The sequence below is a fragment of the Anastrepha obliqua genome, chromosome 5, assembly GCF_027943255.1.
Source record: "Anastrepha obliqua isolate idAnaObli1 chromosome 5, idAnaObli1_1.0, whole genome shotgun sequence".
Classification (NCBI taxonomy): domain Eukaryota; kingdom Metazoa; phylum Arthropoda; class Insecta; order Diptera; family Tephritidae; genus Anastrepha; species Anastrepha obliqua.
Genome location: NC_072896.1, coordinates 62,647,707 through 62,666,920, shown reverse-complemented (window position 1 = coordinate 62,666,920; position 19,214 = coordinate 62,647,707). Strand labels below are relative to the sequence as shown.

General features: G+C 41.2%; 2 protein-coding genes across 3 annotated transcripts; one reads left to right on the top strand and one right to left on the bottom strand.

Annotated features, from left to right (window-relative positions):
* Nucleotides 1-4,727: 4,727 nt before the first annotated feature.
* On the bottom strand, nucleotides 4,728-7,062 carry LOC129246958 (protein MCM10 homolog). Its single transcript, XM_054885725.1, has 3 exons — nucleotides 6,081-7,062; nucleotides 5,556-5,867; nucleotides 4,728-5,493 (listed from the first exon to the last, which is right to left on the bottom strand). The coding sequence occupies exons 1-3, from the start codon at nucleotides 6,943-6,945 to the stop codon at nucleotides 4,844-4,846; spliced, it is 1,827 nt and encodes a 608-aa protein (XP_054741700.1). The 5' UTR covers nucleotides 6,946-7,062; the 3' UTR covers nucleotides 4,728-4,843.
* Nucleotides 7,063-10,889: 3,827 nt separating this feature from the next.
* Nucleotides 10,890-11,888, top strand: LOC129247216 (uncharacterized). 2 transcript variants are annotated; one of them, XM_054886243.1, is made up of 3 exons: nucleotides 10,890-11,057; nucleotides 11,119-11,199; nucleotides 11,280-11,390. In XM_054886243.1, exons 1-3 carry the CDS (start codon nucleotides 10,893-10,895, stop codon nucleotides 11,286-11,288), a joined length of 255 nt encoding a protein of 84 aa, XP_054742218.1. In that variant the 5' UTR covers nucleotides 10,890-10,892; the 3' UTR covers nucleotides 11,289-11,390. The 2 variants fall into 2 exon arrangements, with proteins under 2 accessions (XP_054742218.1, XP_054742217.1); XM_054886242.1 differs by having other exon boundaries at nucleotides 11,119-11,888.
* Nucleotides 11,889-19,214: the final 7,326 nt, after the last annotated feature.

Genomic DNA, 19,214 nt, shown 5'->3' with positions numbered 1-19,214 from the left:
AGATGTTCATAAGCGAAGAGCCTGTTACCAAACAAGCAACGTCGTCCGCATATGCTTGTGCGTAGACTCCCGAATCGTTTAAGGTGGTGAGTAGAGGATCGATTACCATGCACCAGAGCAACGGAGACAGCACACCGCCTTGGGGGCAGCCTCTGTTAACCCCAGATGACACCAGCAGATCTTCCTCTGCTCGCACCGAAACGATTCTTTGGGCCAGCATCGAACGAATCCAATTTACTAGCACCCGGTCTACGCCGTGCCTACTAGCAGAGTTACACATACTATCAAAAGTGGCATTATCAAACGCCCCCTCTATGTCTAAAAAGATACCCATAGCGTAGTCCCTCCTGTCGATGGCCAGCTCTATCCTTGCAACAAGGTTTTGCAGTGCCGACTCGCAGGATTTTCCACTCTGATAGGCATGCTGAAATAGAGACAGAGGGTGAGCCTTCAGCGACTTCTGACGTATGCGCAGTTCCACTAGTCGTTCGAGACTTTTCAGCATGAAAGAGGTCATGCTGATTGGTCTAAAGCTTTTGGGGCTGGTGTAGTCGTCTTTTCCAATCTTTGGGATGAAAGCGACCCTCACCATCCTCCAAGAGCGTGGTATGTAAGCCAGTGCCAGGCATGCCGAGAAGATTTTCTTCAGGGCTGCTGTCACGAACTCTGCACCCTCCTTCAGCATGGCAGGAAATATGCCATCTGGTCCGGGCGACTTGTAGTCGCCAAAAGATTTGATGGCAAATCGAATGGCGGCCACATTCACCACAGATCTGGCAACGAACCAGTCATGCCGAGAAGGTGTAGCAGCTCTGACAACTGCCTCTATCAATAAGGGCTGTTGCCGGCTGATGCTTATCTGATTACCAGGAAAGTGAGACTCCATCAGCAAGCTGAGTGTCTCACTTTTCCGCTCCGTGAAGGAGCCATCAGATTTCCTAAGTGACCCCAGCTTTGCCGTTGGGTCCCTTTTCAGGATCCTAACCAACTTCGCCGTGTCACTCAGAGATTCAATACCGCTGCAGAATTCCCTATATGAGGCTTTTTTCGATTCCCGAATAAGCCTCTTGTAGTTCTTCTGAACATCACGGTATCGCTCCCAGTCCTCTGCAAGGTTAGTCTTGAGGGCCCGGTTTAGGAGTTTTCTCGACTCACGCCTCAACATCTGGAGCTCTTGGTTCCACCAAGGAACGGGAGTCCGGCTCGGGAGAGGTCGAGTTGGACAGGCTGACTCAAAACAGTCGGTTAGGGCAGCGTTGAGTTTCTCAACAGCCGCCTCAATGGCCTGTTCTTTTCGAAGTCTTGGTGGCGCAACGTCAAGGTCCCGCAACGCCTCCCTAAACTTCTGCCAGTCTGTTTTTCTTGGGTTTCTAGAGGGCAATGGCATTTGTGCCTCCTCGCCACACTGAAACTCAATGTACCTGTGGTCCGAGCACGAATCTTCGGCAAGGACTCTCCAGTTCTTGATTGACCACCCAAGTTTTGAGTTTGATAGGGTTAGATCAATCACCTCCTGTCTTCTAGACGTTACAAACGTTGGCTGTGAGCCCTTGTTTTGTATGTCTAGGCAGGAGGACGCGATAAATTCGAATAGTCGAGAGCCCCGTCCATTGCACTTGCTGCTGCCCCAGATTGTATGCTGGGCATTAGCATCGCAACATAGGATGAGGCCCAGACTGCGCCGCTCACAGAACCTCACGAGACTAGTGGCCTTCCCGGGTGGTGGCCCTTCCAGAGCATCGTAAGGAAAGTAAGCAGATGCAATCACAAACTTCGACCATCCGCGTCTACCTCTATAACACACCTCAGCCGCTACCAGGTCTTGGCAACAGAATTGCTCAAGACCCGTCACAGTGAGATGGGATGATACTATAAGACCGGTCCTAGGTCTGCTAGAACTCCTGTCATATAGTAACGTGGCCCCTTTCAGCGCACTTAAGCCACAGAGACGGCCCCTAAAGACCCAGGGCTCTTGCACTGCTGTTATGTGGGGTAATGTGTGCAGCTGGGAAAGCCTTCTACTTAGTAGTGCAGTAGCGGCTTTGGAATGCTGCAAGTTAATTTGCGTCACCGTCAAGGGACGATAGCTACAGGAATCGTCCGAGTCAATCATTTGGGAAAGACATGAAAGCTGGCCGTCCCAAGGAAGAGACTCAGACGGTTCCCGTACCGTGAGCCCATGACATCAACACTGGCCTCGTCCACTCGCACCACAAGAGTAGCACCTTCCTTCCCGTCCCGGTTTTTACTCTTGGTGTACGAGACGACTCGCCAAAGCCTCGTGTTGATGCCCGGATTCTGGGCACGTAGACAGGATAGGACATCCGCCGTAGACAGGTCTGGATCCGGAATCCAGCAGATGGCCTTCCTGAGGGGTACACTCTCCTCGCTGTAGACTGCGAAGCGAGTGGTCCCCATGGGGGGCACGTTATTGACCGCGGTCCTGATCCACTCGAAGTTGGCCAGAGACGCGCACGTCACCTTTATGGTGCCGTCCTTTGTCTCATAGCCCTTCGCGTTGGCTTCCGGACCGGAGGCAATAACCCGACGCATCAGCTGGCTTTTGCAGTATTTGATTTCTGCATCCGTCAGCTGATGGTCGGGCCCCAGTTTTCCAACCACAGCCACAGGTCGTGGGCCAGCAGCCTTCTCGCTATAGGATGGCTTGGCCGCACCCTTGGATGTGCTTGGGCGAAGGTCCAGCTCCCGATCCTCCACTGACGAAGATTTCGCCGGGCAGACAGCTGTGCTGGACTTTTTGTCGAGGCGCCGATAGAGACGTGGCTCAGCAGAACCTTTTCCCGCCACATTGACTGGCGCCAAGACCGCGCTCGTACCTTGGGGGGTCGTGGCTCGGTCATTGGCGGCAACCGCAGGGCAGGGAGGTGTGCTGCTTTCAGCCGCCGTCTTTCTCCGCTTGCCTCGAGAGCGAGACAACTTGGGAGTGCCTGTGCCCACCGAAGACTCGGTAGCTTCCGTGGGTGTCACTTCCGCTGACCGAGGTCGTTTGGAAGACACAGACACAGAAGGGCCGGCAGAGCCACATGAGGATTTCTCCCGCATGAGCTCTGCCCGCCGCTTTCTTCTCTTCCTCCTTGCCGCGCTCTTCGATTTCCCAGCTTCTTTGGGAGGTCGTGCAGCCACCGAAGAGACCTCACAACTCAGGCCCTCAGAAGCAGGGAAACGTTTTTCAGACTCTGAAGGAGAGGAGATTGCGATAGCAACCCCCGTCTCCTCCAGGATGCGCTCTCGCTCGTAGAGCTGAGAGACTTGGGTAATGGTTGGGGCCTCCAGAATCCATGCCCCTGCCGCCGAAGCGGGTGGATTGCCACTTGTGTGGATTCCACCTGGAGTAATAGATCCTTTGTTTTCCATTACCTTTTTTTGGTTTTTTTCGGGACTCCTCCCTAGCCAGTTTGGTTCGCGGACTACACTTATTAGATTCGCCTTGGGGTAGGGTATTACAAAGACGGACACAGAACACAAAGTATTGAAGTTCAGGCACAAGGGAAATGTATTTCATCAGGGCAATATTTTGAAAACATAAATCGATCTTTGAGATTACTGGGTTCCCAAGTAGGTTTGATCTTCTGAAGCAACACTAAATATTTACACGTAAGTAAATCGTCGAAAGATACTGATGCAATTTTTTTTTCGCAATAACGGAAAAGTTCTATTAAATGTAAACCTTACATTTTGACGTGATAACGTCTTATAATTCGATTTAGCCGGCTGCACGCACGAAAAAATGTGTGCGGGGGGGGATCGGGTACTTTTTCCCCCGGGCCCGGACTCGAGGGTAATTCCAAGAAATTTCCTGCTTGAAAATATATAGTAAATAATACTTCTACCAGAGTTCCGTCACAGACTTTTTTTGGTGTCACCATATCGAATGTTATGATCACGATTACGAAGAATAAATATAATATGGTGATACAAACGTGTATATTATTGAGCTCTTATTAAAATGGAACATTTTATGCTACTGATTTATAAGATAATTAATAATTATAGTGATGATTAGATTAAATTTAAAACTAAAAACTTGGATACTCTGTCCCCGAACATCTGCATTGCTTTGTGAATATTCTGCACACAAAATGAATAAAAAATTTAACTTTTTTCAGCTGCGTTTTTTATTTCAGATCTGCTGAATAGTTTTCTAAAATTCATTTTAATCAATATTTCATAATTAATTCTATCAATGAGTTTTTCAATGTTTCAATGTTATATCACTATAACATAATACGCATTTTGATAAATAAAAAAAAAATGAAGGGGTCCGCATCTCAAGTTTCCCCCGGGGCCCGAATACTCTCTCCACGGCCCTGCAGACAACCTAATGAGTTGGTGCGCGACTAGTATTCGGAATTCAGAGAGAACGTAGATTCCAATCTCGGCGAAACTCCAAAATAAAGAAAAAGTTTTTTCGAATAGCGGTCGCCCCTCGGCAGGCAACGACAAACCTTCGAGTGTATTTTTGCCATGAAAAAGCACCTTACAAAAAATATCTGCTGTGCGGAGTCGTCTAGAAACTATAGGTCCCTCCATTTGAGAAACAACATCAAGACGCACGCCACAAATAGGAGAAGATCGGCCAAACACCCAAAAAGGGTGTACGCGCCAATTAAATATAATATATTTATTTCCCGTCAATTGTACAAACTTTGAAATCAAAGATTTCGTTCAGGTGATTGATGTTTATTTATACAAGCAAGTCTTCACAATTAATAAATGCATTTCATTCTTTATTGAAAGTTGTACAACGGGTTTAATGTATTTTACAACAAGCAATTTTGATTAAATTAAACATATTCCTCAATAAGTTTACAAATATTTATTTTTAATCTATTGGCAGTAGCAAGTTGATATTAATTTTCGATGTGGCTCCCAAAAATGTCTCTTCATCCCCTCTTACGGAAAGTTCTTTAGAGGAATCATGTGCTTTCCGATCCCGTATCATGGCGCAATGTTCCCATCTTGAACCAGTGCAGTTCATACAACTCAACTTTGGAATTCTAAAAAGAGACGTTGTACGATTTCCACAGTCTTTGCATTGAAAAAAACGCTTTACAGCATCAATTATTTTCAGAGTGTGCCGTTCTTCTTTACAGCGATCAGCCGCGGAAAACGCGGCATACTTGCAATTTTTACATATAACAGCTTTGCAAGGCAGTTTATATGTGTTTAGCATTTTTTCTTCCATTGCTTCTTTTTTTTCAAGTCTATTAAAATATTTCTCTTCTTCTTCTCTCTGTCGAACATCTATCAATTCCTTGTGCGTTGAATTTCTTTCTAAAACATCCGTCAAGTGAATCTTAGAGGTTTCTTCAGTTTTTCTTTTTTTTGGTTCATTCATTTCGTGAAGAACTTCCATTGCGCGTTTTTTACCTTCTTTTGTTCCGCGAATTGAATTAGGATTTACTTTTTCAATAGGACATTTCCTTAGCACATTAATAGCTTTTTGCATGGCAGATGCGTTTGTCTCCAGTCCTACAAGTTTAATTAAAATCAAGATATTTCCAATTTAAAAATATTAATTACAAAGATCTCACCCTTAAATTGTATACTACTTTTAGTCGCTGACGAAAATTTTTCAAAGATATTCAATGACGAATTAAAGGATTTTATACGGTCTAGGTCTGTCATCCGCTGTTTCGCTCCTGCCTCAACGCTATAAGCAATCTTAGAGTTGAACCTTTTATCTAACACATTGGCTGTAACAGGTTTTGCGATATTTGCAGTTAGTGGTATATTATCGATGGTTGTCAGTGGTTTAATTGCTGTGTTTAAGGAATCCATTATCATTTTATCCCGTTGACAAAGTTTACCGGTGTTGTAACGTGGAGTTGATTTAATATTGCTGGCTAAAAACAGTAAGTTATAAACAACGAAGTACTTATATAAATAAAATACAGGGCGATTTCTAAAATCATCATGCAAACCATCCCACCATAGCAAACCAAGTAGATAAAAATGTCCAAGTGATCAATTAATTTCGTTAGTTTTAGTTTATATATACTTAGAGGTGGATGGTCTGAATCGATGCTGTTGGAATATGCCCACATTTAGTTGTTTACCTAGCAGTCTTCCGTTTTTCTTAATGGAACTATTTTTGTTATATTCTTTTTGCATATGAAAAATACAAAAATCAGATTCGCTGACGTTTACGAAATTCTTACAGTGCTCTCCATTTTTCTTTATAGTTTTGCATATACCTAAATCTTTAGACTTTCCTAAAATCAAAACTTTTTTTGAAGAGTCAATAGACAGATTAGCAATTTCCCTGTTATAATTTTTTTTTTCACTTAAGGAAGGGTTTAGAATGGCTACACACATTCCAGTTGGAGTTTTCCACAATTCATCGTGTGCATTTTGGAACAAACAAACCGATATCGTTTTAATGTCTCCTTGCAAATCTGAGAGTTTCCAAATTGAAAAAGGATTGGCAGTTTTAGAAGAACACTTCGTTTCCTTAGATAATATAACACCAGCAATCACCCAATCGCTTGTCAAATCTTTTAATATATACTTAGGTAATTCTTTGAATGTAACAGCTTTCCGGTTAGCCATTCTCTCCGTTAGCAGTGCAGTGGAAATTTGAGGATTAATAATTCGCAAACCAAATACAGGGTCAGTAGGAGTTGACACTTCCCGCCCACTGAGCCATGATCCTTTCTTGCATAATTTGAAATCTTTCAGGTGTGAGCCACTTGTTTCAGAAGGTTGGGATACAGGTTGAATTATATTGCCACCATATTTATTGAATTTGCTTTCAAGGTAGTATTCAACTTTATCCGTATCGTTCGAGTGGATATTATTTACCACATTCTTCTCAAGTCCTTTCGTTTTTAATCCTTCATTTTCAACGCCTGCCAAAAGTGCATCCAAAGCTAAAAGTTCATTATCAAATCCACCAATATCTTCATTAACCGATTCATTCATTATGGTATAATAATCAAAATATAATAATAACGCTAATTAAATTCTACACATGAATAGGAATGGAAGCAACTGAATGGAAGCGATGTATCGAATCTAGAAACATGAATGCATTAATGTTCTCGAAGTAATGTTGATATCGATTTAACTCAAAATTAATGCTATGTTCCCACGACACATAATTCGCTAAGTTAGTAATTCGAGAATTACACCTTTTCCACGGCCCATTCGTAATTTACTTTGTTAGCACTGCATCTAGGTTGGGTTAAGTGTAATGCCGCATAAATAATTTAGACACAGTATTTAATACGGTAAGACGATTTGTTTATTGAAACTTGGTTAAGATGTTAGAGAGTGAATGTGGGAGGGTACGAAACGTGTCGAAAAACAATTTCTAGCAACTCATTTTATACCGGCTGAATTTTTTTTCATGTATTGTTGACATTTAGTAGAATAAAAAAAATTGTCAGCTGCGCGGTATTAGTACCTGTATTCAAATTTCAATAAAAAAATGCAAATTCACATATCAATGTCATCATTTTTCAATTTTAAACGATAGTAACAACGTTTGTTTATGTGATGTTCATCTCTTTGAAGCACGGTCAAAGGCCGGGGAACCTGTTATCTCTAGAGGGCGCATCTCCAGATAGTGGATAGAGGAATATCTCCCAAAATTGGGGGTAAGAGAATACAACCGCGAACCACACAAGTCGAAGACCCAAGGTGTAACGCGAACCGTGCCTTTTGGGTGGGTTTGGGAGCCGGCGGATAATATAGGGATAATATTAGACTGTCTCCTAACGAAGCCCTCCGCTATCAGGCCGCCTCAGCTTGTAACGGTGGGCTTACCATGGTATGGGGCGCTGCCATGGCGGACCGTTTATTTCCTCTTTATCCTCCTTGGTCACCGCACATGGAGACATGGGAAGCCCTCCGGAGAAGCAAGAATGATAGAATATAAGATTACGCCTTAGTTTAAATCTCACAAATCATAAAATTATCAAGCCATACACTAAATTTTCACAAACATGTAATTTCCCTTACTTTAGTTGGTTTTGTTCATTTGTTTTGTATTGCGAAGGGAACTGACGTCAGATTAAAGTAACTGTTGCTTAATGGCGCCACCTTCAGTACTCAATTCACCTTGAGCTCTTACGACACAGCAATTTCGGAAGGCGTAACCATGTACACTATTACCCTTGGTTACAACGACGAACAAAATGGCTTCCAAATTGCCGACTACATCCAGTTCCAGCGTCTTAAGTAGGATCTTTTATCTAGTTGGATCTTTTGTGTAGAAGATAAGAATATGGATTATTCAAACTCAGAACGATCTTCATGCAAATGGTGTCGTTATATGCGATGGTAATTTCTTATCTCTGTTTGAATTGAATTTTTTACGTTGGCGTAATTATATCCTGGATGTAGAATACCACTTTAGAAATTAATTTTGGTATGATCTGCTGTAAAGCCTTTAAAACCCCGCTGTAGTCGTAATTCTCTAACTTTAGTAAAAAAAAGGTACATTTGCTTAAGGCCGGCGGGCCAATTAAAAGGTCAAAAAATCGATTTTTTTTTCCTGAAATCAATAGCTTAGATATTCAAGAACATGAGACACAAATTTTCAGAGTTAAATTCCAAGTATTTGCAGAGCTACAGAGCCGAGCGTAGTGCGGCGTCGAGCAACCGTGCGCTTATTGTTGTAGTGCTCCGCCCATTTTCTCGGCTTTTCATTTTCACGATTTTACCTAATTTATGTACACGATTGCAAAAAAACTAAACGAACTATCCATTTCATTCAAAATGCGTTATCTTCAGTATTGTTTTCTCTTCTATGTGAACTAAAAAAAAACATCCAAAAACTTTTTTTAAGCGACTTTTGAAGTGAAACTTCTTTTGTCTCGAAGGATGAAACGCTGTGAGGAGTAAAACCATAGCGTTTCATCGATATGTGACGCTACGCCAGCGCCATCTGTTAAAAGCGTGGCGTGGATGAAACGCTGTGAGGAGTAAAACTACGCTAAACTACGTAAAACTCACGCTATGCCAGCGCCATCTGTTAAAAGACTGGCGAAATATGGCAACAATGATTGCAATTTGTCAATATGACATTTGATTGACGGCCGCCGTAGCCGAGTGGGTTGGTGCGTGATCACCATTCGGAATTCACAGAGAGGTCGTTGGTTCGAATCTCGGTGAAAGCAAAATTAATGAAAACATTTTTCTAATAGCGGTCGCCCCTCGGCAGGCAATGGCAAACCTCCGAGAGTATTTCTGCCATGAAAAAAATCTGCTCATAAACATATCATAAAACAAAATGAAATAAATGTATAAAAAAAAAAAAAAAAATTTTCTTGTGATTCGAACCAAGGATTTCGGATCGGAAGCCCACATTGCTAGCCGCTGGGCTATTGCGCTGTGCTGTCGCCGCAAAATAATGTATCATAAATCTGTTTACCATACCAAAGACCATACACTTTGCGAACGCATTTCGGTGGAAACAGTTGACAGTTCTCCCAAACACAATATTATTAGTAACGCGAGACGCGTCATAGAGTGTGTGTGTAGTTTTGAGCAAATCTTACAAACATATTTTGTTTTGTTGATTGATTTCTGTTAAATATGGCATCAAATCAACAAAAACGGAAACCGAAAACAGGTGCTGAACGGCAACGTGAGTATTTGGAGCGTAAAAAATTAAGAGCTACTGTTGAACACCGTGACAGTGAATCCTCCGGTTGACCGATAAGTGATAATTTGTCATCTGTGCATCAGGATATCGATGAAGAACATTTCTCCGTAAATCGATCAGTCGATGGGCGGTCATTTCATCAGTATCATGGACCTAATTATGTTGTCTGAGTTGCTAGGACAACATGATCATCAAATTCCGATGATTTTAAGTGGCGACTTTAATGTCAATTTTGCAGAAGAGCGATCAAAGACTCTAATAAGTTTCCTCAAAGAAAAATTAAATTTAAATATGGTTAATGATGGTGAAGTACCAACAACAAGATGCGGAACTACCATTGATGCAGTATTTCATCGATACCTTGATAGATTAGAATGTAGATCATTTTTTACGTATTTCAGTTACCATAAAGCCCTTGTTTCATTTTTGGAAAACGAATCCAATAATGATAATGACAATGCCGAGAACCAAATGTAATTGAGTACAATAAATTCATTTCTTTTTATATTAAAATAAATAAATAATTCTGTTTAATAAAATTCCATTCCATGCTGTCCATGACTTCTGCATGCATTATATTGAAATAATCGTGCGGGTTCCGTGAACTACCACACACTTTCTTTTTTTTTACCCAGTTGAAGAGTTTTTTTTTCCTTGAAAAACCACTTTTTTTTTACCTTCCCCAAAAATTCGAATTTTACGTGTTTCTCCCAATTTTCTTAGTTCACATCGAAGATAATTACATCAAAATTAATAATCTTTTTTTTTTTTGTTTTCAGATGAAAATTGCAAGTTGTATCTTGTACAGAAGTTGGATACTTCAGTTGCAAGGCGCTCTGGGAATCTATTGATAACTCGGCTTACAATATATTGTTGGAGATTGTACAAATTTTTTTTTTTTAGTTCAAATATATATTAAACTATCCCCAAAACTTCATTTGGCTAATTGCTTTTTTTTCTCATCCTACAACGCTTCGCGAAAACTACTGAATTTAGGACATCTAATTGGCCCGCCGGCCTTAAAATTAGTTCATTTAGGCATATGACTGACTTATTTTTCATAGTGGAGATATCCCCAAAGGCAAAGTTAATTAACAACAAATGATTTAATGAGATGTCAATGGAAATTCGAATAAGGCAGTGTAGACACTTTTAGATTACTCATTTAAAATTATGCAATTGGGCTTAATGTAAATGTAATATTAGTTTTCTCCCCAGTATAACGGTTTTTCGTTAACATTATTAATTAATTATCATCATGAGTATAGGAGACTCAAGTTTACACCCCGTGTGTGTTCTGGGTGGAGGGAGATTTGGACATGTCTATCTTTGTAAGTCCATATTAAATGGTGTCCTGGAATATGTTTGTGTAAAACGCATACAAGTTCGTCAGCCAAAGCTGGAAATAAAAATGATGGATGAGGTAAACTAAATCGTTGAATGATGTATTGCCAACGTTGAACATAATTTGCTTCCACACACAGATATATATTATTTCGCAATTAAAACATCCAAACATTGTAAGATTCATCCGGGCTTTTGTCTTCGAGAGCAGTATAAATATTGTAATGGAGTATGCCTCAAATGGTACTGTGCGTGATGCAATAAATAATAATATTAATCTGCGCCCTTCTATTTCTAAAAGGTTCTTTAATTCACTTGTATTTGGAATTATATTGGGGCTCGAGTATTTACACATTCGGCATATAATTCATAGAGATCTTAAACCTGAAAATATTCTTTTAGCCGGTGGAAATAAAATTAAGATAGCGGATTTCGGTATTTCAACAATACACAGTAGCAATAAACCAACACATAGTCCCGTTGGCACATATCTTTATATGGCACCAGAAGTAATGCTGGGAGAAAAACATGGATTTAAGTCAGATATTTGGGCATTAGGATGTATATTATATGAAATGTGCAATGGAGAGAGCCCATTCAAAAACGCAAAAAATTTATTTGATCTAAAGTATTTGATACAGAGCAGTGCAAAATATGGAATTAACACATGTTCGATAAGTACTTATTACGGAGATGAGTGGGCCTGCCTTTGTGAAAAAATGATGAATGTTAATCCTAATAAGCGTATATCAATTTTCAGTATAGTGACCCATGATCCAAAAGTCGCAATATCATTTTATAACAATTATTTTAAATACAGTAACTTTACTATTTGAATAAAAGCTGTAATAACCCATCGTTTTATATGTTTTCCGTTTTCCAAATAAAACTCACTTTTTTACCTCTTCAATATAGACAATGTATTATTCGTTTTTCCGCCTTGGAATTTGTTCGGTACTCTCTCACATCTATACGACAACTGCCAACTACTCGCTAGTTGTAACGTTAATTAACCCTTCAAACTCTGCTCTCTACATTCCTCTCTTATTTGTGTGTATTTTTGGAAATTACGAAACCTCCATATTATTTCCCAGATTCTCGGATGAAGTCCCTATCTCTGGAATCGTGTCAACTGGAAGCTGTGTATTTTGTGCCTCGCATCTTTGGGGCTCTCTGTTGGCTAACGTAGCGGATAGCGGCATTCTTTTTATATGGCTTATGTTCCTCCAACATCTTTCGTCCAGCGGCTATTGTCACCTCGTTTATATTTCTCTCTCTTATTTTGAGACCGTTGGTGTGAGTTTGTGCTGAAAAACGATGTTTCGCAATACGACCTTATCCCCTACCTCAGTGTTGCGTTCTTTCGCTCCCCTCTTTATATCCACCTTCTCTTTTCCTTTCCATTTGTTTCTCATATCATAATCTCTTGCAGCTGAATCCAACACCTCGTCTGTTAAATCTGGAATCCCCGGGATCTTATCCCGAATCACGCGATTTAACATTGTTTCTGTTGTACTGTGGGGTGTGACATTGTGCATTCATTCCCATGACAGACGGCTCTACGTTACCGGAATAATTCTGAGGAGTTTTCCCGACCAAGGGCTCCAGCGTCAGTAAACTAGCCTTGTCTAGTGTACCGTACCTTACCCCTCACCTATTGTTACAGGAGCAAACCTATGCATCAAGTCTACTTCTCTTCAGGGCTGGTTGGGATCGAACCCTGGACCAGAAGTATTACTTTGCTACGTTTGTCATAAACGGCTCCACCTGAACGCCACCTTAAGACCTGCTCAGGCCTTAAGACAAATAGGGAGTGGGGCAGACGGTATGTAGCCACGTATTGCTCCCGCCACCAGGCGTTCCCAGCTTCAACAGCCAGCACATCCTCCAATGTGCCGGTACTACGAACAGTCACCACAAATCAAACCTTAATGGTTAGGACCTCATTGGGGTAACACAACTCCCTCAACATCGACCCACACCAACTATATTGCTCCCACCCGGCACAATCTGTTCCGTGTTTCAGACCTGAGTACCGCAGAACCTGACATCAGTCAAATACATTTCCTGCAATGACTGGTGCCACTTTCGGAGATACTCTGGTCAACGCAACGTCTGTGAGTGGACACGCGACTGTAGAGCCCTGCAACCTCAACCGCCCTCTGTGGCGCGGCCACCTACCACCATCAGGTCACAACAACAACAGCGGATCGCACAGCAGGACCAACGTAGACAACCTCACACATCCGTTCTACCCCGCGTTACGACAGTCCTCCCGAGGAGCTTCAAGCTTCTCCAATTCAACTGCAATGGACTTATTAGCGAGATCGGTGAGATAATTGACCTCATGAGCGGCAAGGAATCACAATAGCTACGATCCAAGAGACAAAACTGCAGGCTAGCTCCTCCTTGGTAACCAGGGACGGTTATAACGTGCATAGGGAAGATCGCGAGCGAGGCAGTGGTGGTGGGCTAGAGTTTATAGTCGACCACACACTGCAGTATCGTCTCACCGATGAAGCCATCGGCAGTAAGAACAGCACCTTGAATTTCAAGGTATAGCTGTCCGGTCAGGCGTTGCTGAGCTCAAAGTATACAATATGTATACCCCCTGTCACCTGCTGCCCGGCAGGATATCACCCTGAAATTGGTGCGCTTATCAGAGGTGAAAAACAACACCTACACCAGGGCGATCGGGGGGATCCACGCGTAAAGGATTTCAATTTGAAGATTCCGCAACTGGTCACCTAACATAAGCGGACCAATGAGAAGAGCACCTGAAGACCTGCAACTTCACCACTGGTGTGAGTAAGCTCTGGTCCTCCGTAAGGCCCCTGTCGACCCGACGAAGCACCACGATAAGGTGGCTAACATCTTCAACGGTCTTCGTCGGATTGGAAGAAATGCACGAGATACTTTAACCGAAACCATCAGAAAAGCATCAAAAGTCATTGGCCCTGACGGACTTAACATGCTGATGCTGAAAAGCCTGGGTTCATTGGGAGTAGGCTTTTCAATGTGGCTATGGCCACTCTCATAATTCCTGACAAGTGGAAATCAGGGAGAGTGCGCCAGTACTAGAACCTGCTAAACCCGCCAACCAAGGGGAGTCTTATCGTCCGAAACTCTCCTTTTCGCAGTAGTGAAGACTCTTGAAGCCCTCCTATTCCTACTCCAGATGAAACATCTGGCCCCAGCATCAAATCAGCATGGATTGTACAATACCACCGCAGCAATCACCACCATAAAGACCCAGATAAACTGCGGCTTAACCAAAACCGCTCCTCCGAGAGGACTGTCCTAGTTGCGCTAGACCTAAAGAAGGCTTTCGACACTGTTAGCCACTCCACGCTACTAGATGACATTATACAGTCGAAATTCCCGCCAGGGTTAACGAGGTGGTCGACAAATTATTTGAGTGGTCGCCAATCGTCAGTAATTTTTCGAGATCAAATCTCTAAACAGAGGAAGATAAAACAAGATGCTCCGCAGAGTGGTGTCCTTTCACCCATGCTTTTCAGTTTATATATCTCAAAGCTCCCGCAGCCATCAGAGGGAGTCACCTAAGGGAGTCTCCTAAGCGGACGATTGTACGATAATGGCGTTAGGCAATGACATTGATGGCCTGTGCACCAAAGTAAACGATTACCTTTCCAGTCTTTCTCGCTTTTTCACTGCGAGGAATCTACAACTTGCCTCCAATAAGTCCGCGGCGACCCTCTGTACTATCTGGTCAAAGGCTGTCAAACTACAGCTCAAGGCCAAACTCGATGGCACACCAATACCGACTGCAAGCAACCCCAAAATTTTGGAGTACCCTTCGACAGTTTGCTCTCCTTCTCTGCGCACACAACCGCAATTGCTATTGAAATGCCAAACCGCAACAAAGTCCTCAAAGCGCTAGCCGGCAGTAGTTGGGGCAAAGGCAAAGAAATGTTGCTGGCGACATTTAAAGCTATTGGCCGGCCGGTTCTAAACTAGGTTTCGCCTGTATGGTCGCCTGGAACTAGTTACACGCAGTGGACAAAGCTTCAGACATGCCAAAACTATGCTATTCGGACAGCCATGGGATGAATCCTGATGTCCCCTCTATAACACCTACATAACGAGTTACAGTTGCTTCCTGTAAAGGAGCACAACAAGCTGGTCAGCACAGTTTCCACCCATGTATACACCTGCTTGAACCAGAGCCGCCTCCCAGGCACGTCAGGAGACACCTCTTCAATTGCTCCGACGAGATCCAGGACAAAGTAAATTGACAAGTACTGGGCCAGATAGTGTTTAGACAGGCAATGAACGATATTAATCGGGAGACACTTACCACCTTCTTCGAAGAAAACGGTAAGCAAAACATTTACATTCGACTGAACTTGGCGCGCTTTTTTCGGTCTTGGTTTGTGCGGCAGCTTCCATTGAGACGATCGAGCTTTGGTTTCCACCTCATAACCATAAACCCACGATTCGTCAACAGTTATGACCCTCTGGAGCAAATTTGGGTCGTCGCAGATAGAGTCCAACATCTCATTAGCAATGTTCATGCGATGCTGCTTTTGGTCGAAATTGAGCAGTTTTGGTACGAATTTTGCGGCAACCCGTCTCATGCCCGAATCATTGAAAAAAATCAAATGGCATGAGTCAATCGATATGCGTAGGTCCTCAGCAACTTCTCTAACGGTGATTCGACGCTTAGCCAATGCCATTTTCTTCACTTCATCAATTTTTTGTCTGTTGTTGAAGTGCTCGGGCGTCCGGTACGCTTTTCGTCGTTCACATCTTCTCGGCCTTCTGAGAACATTTTGTACCACCCATAAACGTTGCTTTGGTCCAAAGTAGCTTCTTCGTATGACAAAATCAACTTTCGGAATGCATCCGCGCACTTAATTTCGTTTTTCACACAAAATTTGATACAGGTTCTTTGATCCATCTTTTTGAATAGGTAAAAATCGAAGACGAGTCGAAACACATGAGTGAGAGTACCAACATATCGCCACAAAAAAATCAAAATTCGAATATACGTAACTTGCGGAAATTCAAAATTCGCGATACTTTTTGAACACACCTCGTATACTTGCCTTACCTCATTACCAAATATGGTTTTTATCATTTGATATTCTATCAAATTATACTAATTCTTTGTCTTTGGCGCTCTCTGTCGTAATTTCGCATATTCCCAAATCTGAATGTGTTGAGATTTCTATGATGTGAAGAATTGTATTACTGTAATCGCTATCAAATAAGTCTGTTCTTTCAATTTTACAAAATCTTGACACGGAATCAGCTTTATTTTCTTTTCCTGCTCGATATATAATATAGCTGTGAATTTGTACGTTTGTAACCTGAAAAGTCATCTCTTTATCCTCTCCGGAGGTTTTGTCGTAGGCTTGAAGATTGCTTCATGGGGTATGTGTTCCGTAACCAACTCAAATTCTAACCCAATTAAATAGTAGTAATACATCTCAATGGTCCATACCAGACTTTCCGTCTCTGTTTGTGAATATCTTTTATCTAAAGCTACTCTGCTATGACACGAGCTCTCTTCTCAGGGTTGAAGTATGCAAGATTTGGTATTTCTCAGAGAGATGCTGTAAACTAGGAAACGATTCCTGTTGTCTTTGATTCCAAACACATTTGCAGCTTAATTTTAATGAATTCCTTAAAGGTTCTGTTATACTAGCGAGGTCAGGAATGAATTTACCACATATGTGACTGACATTGTTTCTTCTTTTGATTGTGGAGCTGGAAATTCTTTGATCGTTTCTACATTATCGGGGCCCGGTGCTATTCCTTTCTCTGATAACAAATGCCAAAAAAATTAAGTCTGCACTTTTGACAGCCTCTTCTGACTTCTTCTGACCGAAACCGGTTCGATAATATCTTGGACGAGCACTTTTTTTGGTTTTCTCTCCTATTTGTTTCTCTAAAGCCATAGTTATGCGACGCATCGGTTGTTGTACGGGTTTCACTGAAGGGTTATTCGATAACTTAACCTTCACACCTAACATCTTCGTGAATGGTTGTTCTATTTCCGCCCGATTCACGCTCAATCCTAGTTTTAAACACCTAGCTGTATGGCCGTATCGCATTCCAACAGGGCCTGGCACCCATTATCAATCACATAAAAAGTGGCATTTCCCTCCATTTTACTGTTTACTGCTATCGGTGTCTTCTAGTTTTGAGTTTTTCATGCATAGATGAACTATTTAGAATTTTGAAACAATCGAGCCTTTTAAACAATTTGAACCTCTTTGCCTTGCCCACGCCCTTCTTCTACATTACGTACTTTAAATGTTTCTGAATGCCTCCTCTTGGTGAACCGTATACATTACTGCATGTACTCATATGTATATGTGATTGTTGAACAATATTCAAAATGTGGTATACATATGTATGTACATTATATTTTTTTTTCGGTCAAAGTATATATGTATATTGCGAATTCTTCTAAACTATGCTAATTTTTTACCATATGGAATAAACGAGTATATGCAAGATATGATCTTTAAATTCTAATTCTTTGCCAATAATTACTTCTAGATACACACACGGACAAAATTATTCACATAACAACTAATTTTTCGTCCGATAAGATGTATCTTGAGAAAAAATTAATGTAATTTAAAATGTTATTCTAAGAAAAATACAAAAATTTATTTATTTATTTATTCATTCTTTCATCTTTAAAGTACAAATAGATTACTAATACCAAAGCTTAAATATCATAAATGGTCACCAATGTGGTTAGATACCTTAGCCACAATTCAAAAAGTGCATCTCCAGATTAAGTTTTGACTTGAAAGTCTGTCGTGAGTTAGAGAATATATTAAAATTTTTACAAAATTGGTTAGACTGCCTTATACAACGTGCAAGCGGTTCATTACGACTAAAATTGGTCTTGTGATAAGGTAAATGGAAAATATTGCTGAGCCTAAGGTTACGAATGGGACAATTAAAAAGTATTAGCTCCACCAAGAAGTGGCTTTTGATATGGTTTGTAGTTATGTCCCTTATAAATATTACCGATGAAATTTTTCTTCGCATTTCTAAAGTTGGCAATGCTAACTAAAGAAATCTACTTTTATGTGCAGGCAAACTATAAGGCCAACGAAGGGAATGAATGGTAGATGTAGTGAATTCTTAAAGATGAACCCATATACTCGTAGAATGGACTCCAAATAATCCTGCAATATTCGAAGTTGGAACTAACAAGAGAAATATGCAAATTCTTCAGCGTAGAAATATCCTGGAACTCTTTTGAATTCCTTATTACAAAGCCAAGCGTAGATCTAATCTTGGCAATCACAAAGTCTATCTGTTTAAAAAACAACATTTTCGATGTAAATATGACCCCCCAGTCTTTCTTTTCATACATTTTTTTGAAGATGTTAGTGCCCAAGTTGTGATCAAAATCAATCGTAACTTTACGTCTACTGAAGGACAAGTGCTGACATTTACCAGCATTAAGAGTTTAACTCCTTCATCATACCAAGCTTCCATTCTTGCTCAGTCTTCTTGAAGTCTTAAGCAGTCAGTTACGTCCTCTATCCGACTGTAAATTTTCAGATAATCTGCGTACATCAGACACCGAGATGCCACAAAAACATCTGCAATGTCATTAACAAATATTAAGAACAATAGTGACCCAAAATGTACCTTGAGGTACGCCTGAGGTAACTTTAATGGTATCAGATTGTACAGGGTTGGCCATATTAAACTGACCCATGTGATTATTAAAAAAATATGGAAAAAGAAACATTTTTTTGTGTTTCATTGTGAAAAACATTTAATTTAGTTCAAGGAGATTCGCTTACATCACTTTTTGAATATGATATCGCGCAAGTGGTCGCCCTTAGCACGTATTTGGATATGTACAGGGTTGGCCATCTTAAACTGACCCATGTGATTATTAAAAAAATATGGAAAAAGAAACATTTTTTTGTGTTTCATTGTGAAAAACATTTAATTTAGTTCAAGGAGATTCGTTTACATCACTTTTTGAATATGATATCGCGCAAGTGGTCGCCCTTAGCTCGTATAGCGTAATGTGCCCGTTTTTCGGCGTTTTCCATAGTTTTGGCCAGCGTCTCGGCCGATATGGCGGCTATTTCCCGTCGGATATTGGCCTTAAGTGCGCCTAGTGTCTTTGGCTTGTTGACGTAAACTTTAGATTTCAAATTACAGTAAAAAGTTATAGGGTTACTCAATGGGTTAGTTTAATATGGTCAACCCTGTATATTAT

Coding starts and splice junctions, on each gene's coding strand:
- LOC129247216 (XM_054886242.1), top strand. CDS start 10,893: ATGAGTATAGGAGACTCAAGTTTACACCCCGTGTGTGTTCTGGGTGGA. Junction 11,058..11,118: donor AAATAAAAATGATGGATGAG/GTAAACTAAATC, acceptor TTCCACACACAG/ATATATATTATTTCGCAATT.
- LOC129246958 (XM_054885725.1), bottom strand. CDS start 6,945: ATGAATGAATCGGTTAATGAAGATATTGGTGGATTTGATAATGAACTT. Junction 5,868..6,080: donor GAAAAACGGAAGACTGCTAG/GTAAACAACTAA, acceptor TACTGTTTTTAG/CCAGCAATATTAAATCAACT. Junction 5,494..5,555: donor AAGTAGTATACAATTTAAGG/GTGAGATCTTTG, acceptor TTAAACTTGTAG/GACTGGAGACAAACGCATCT.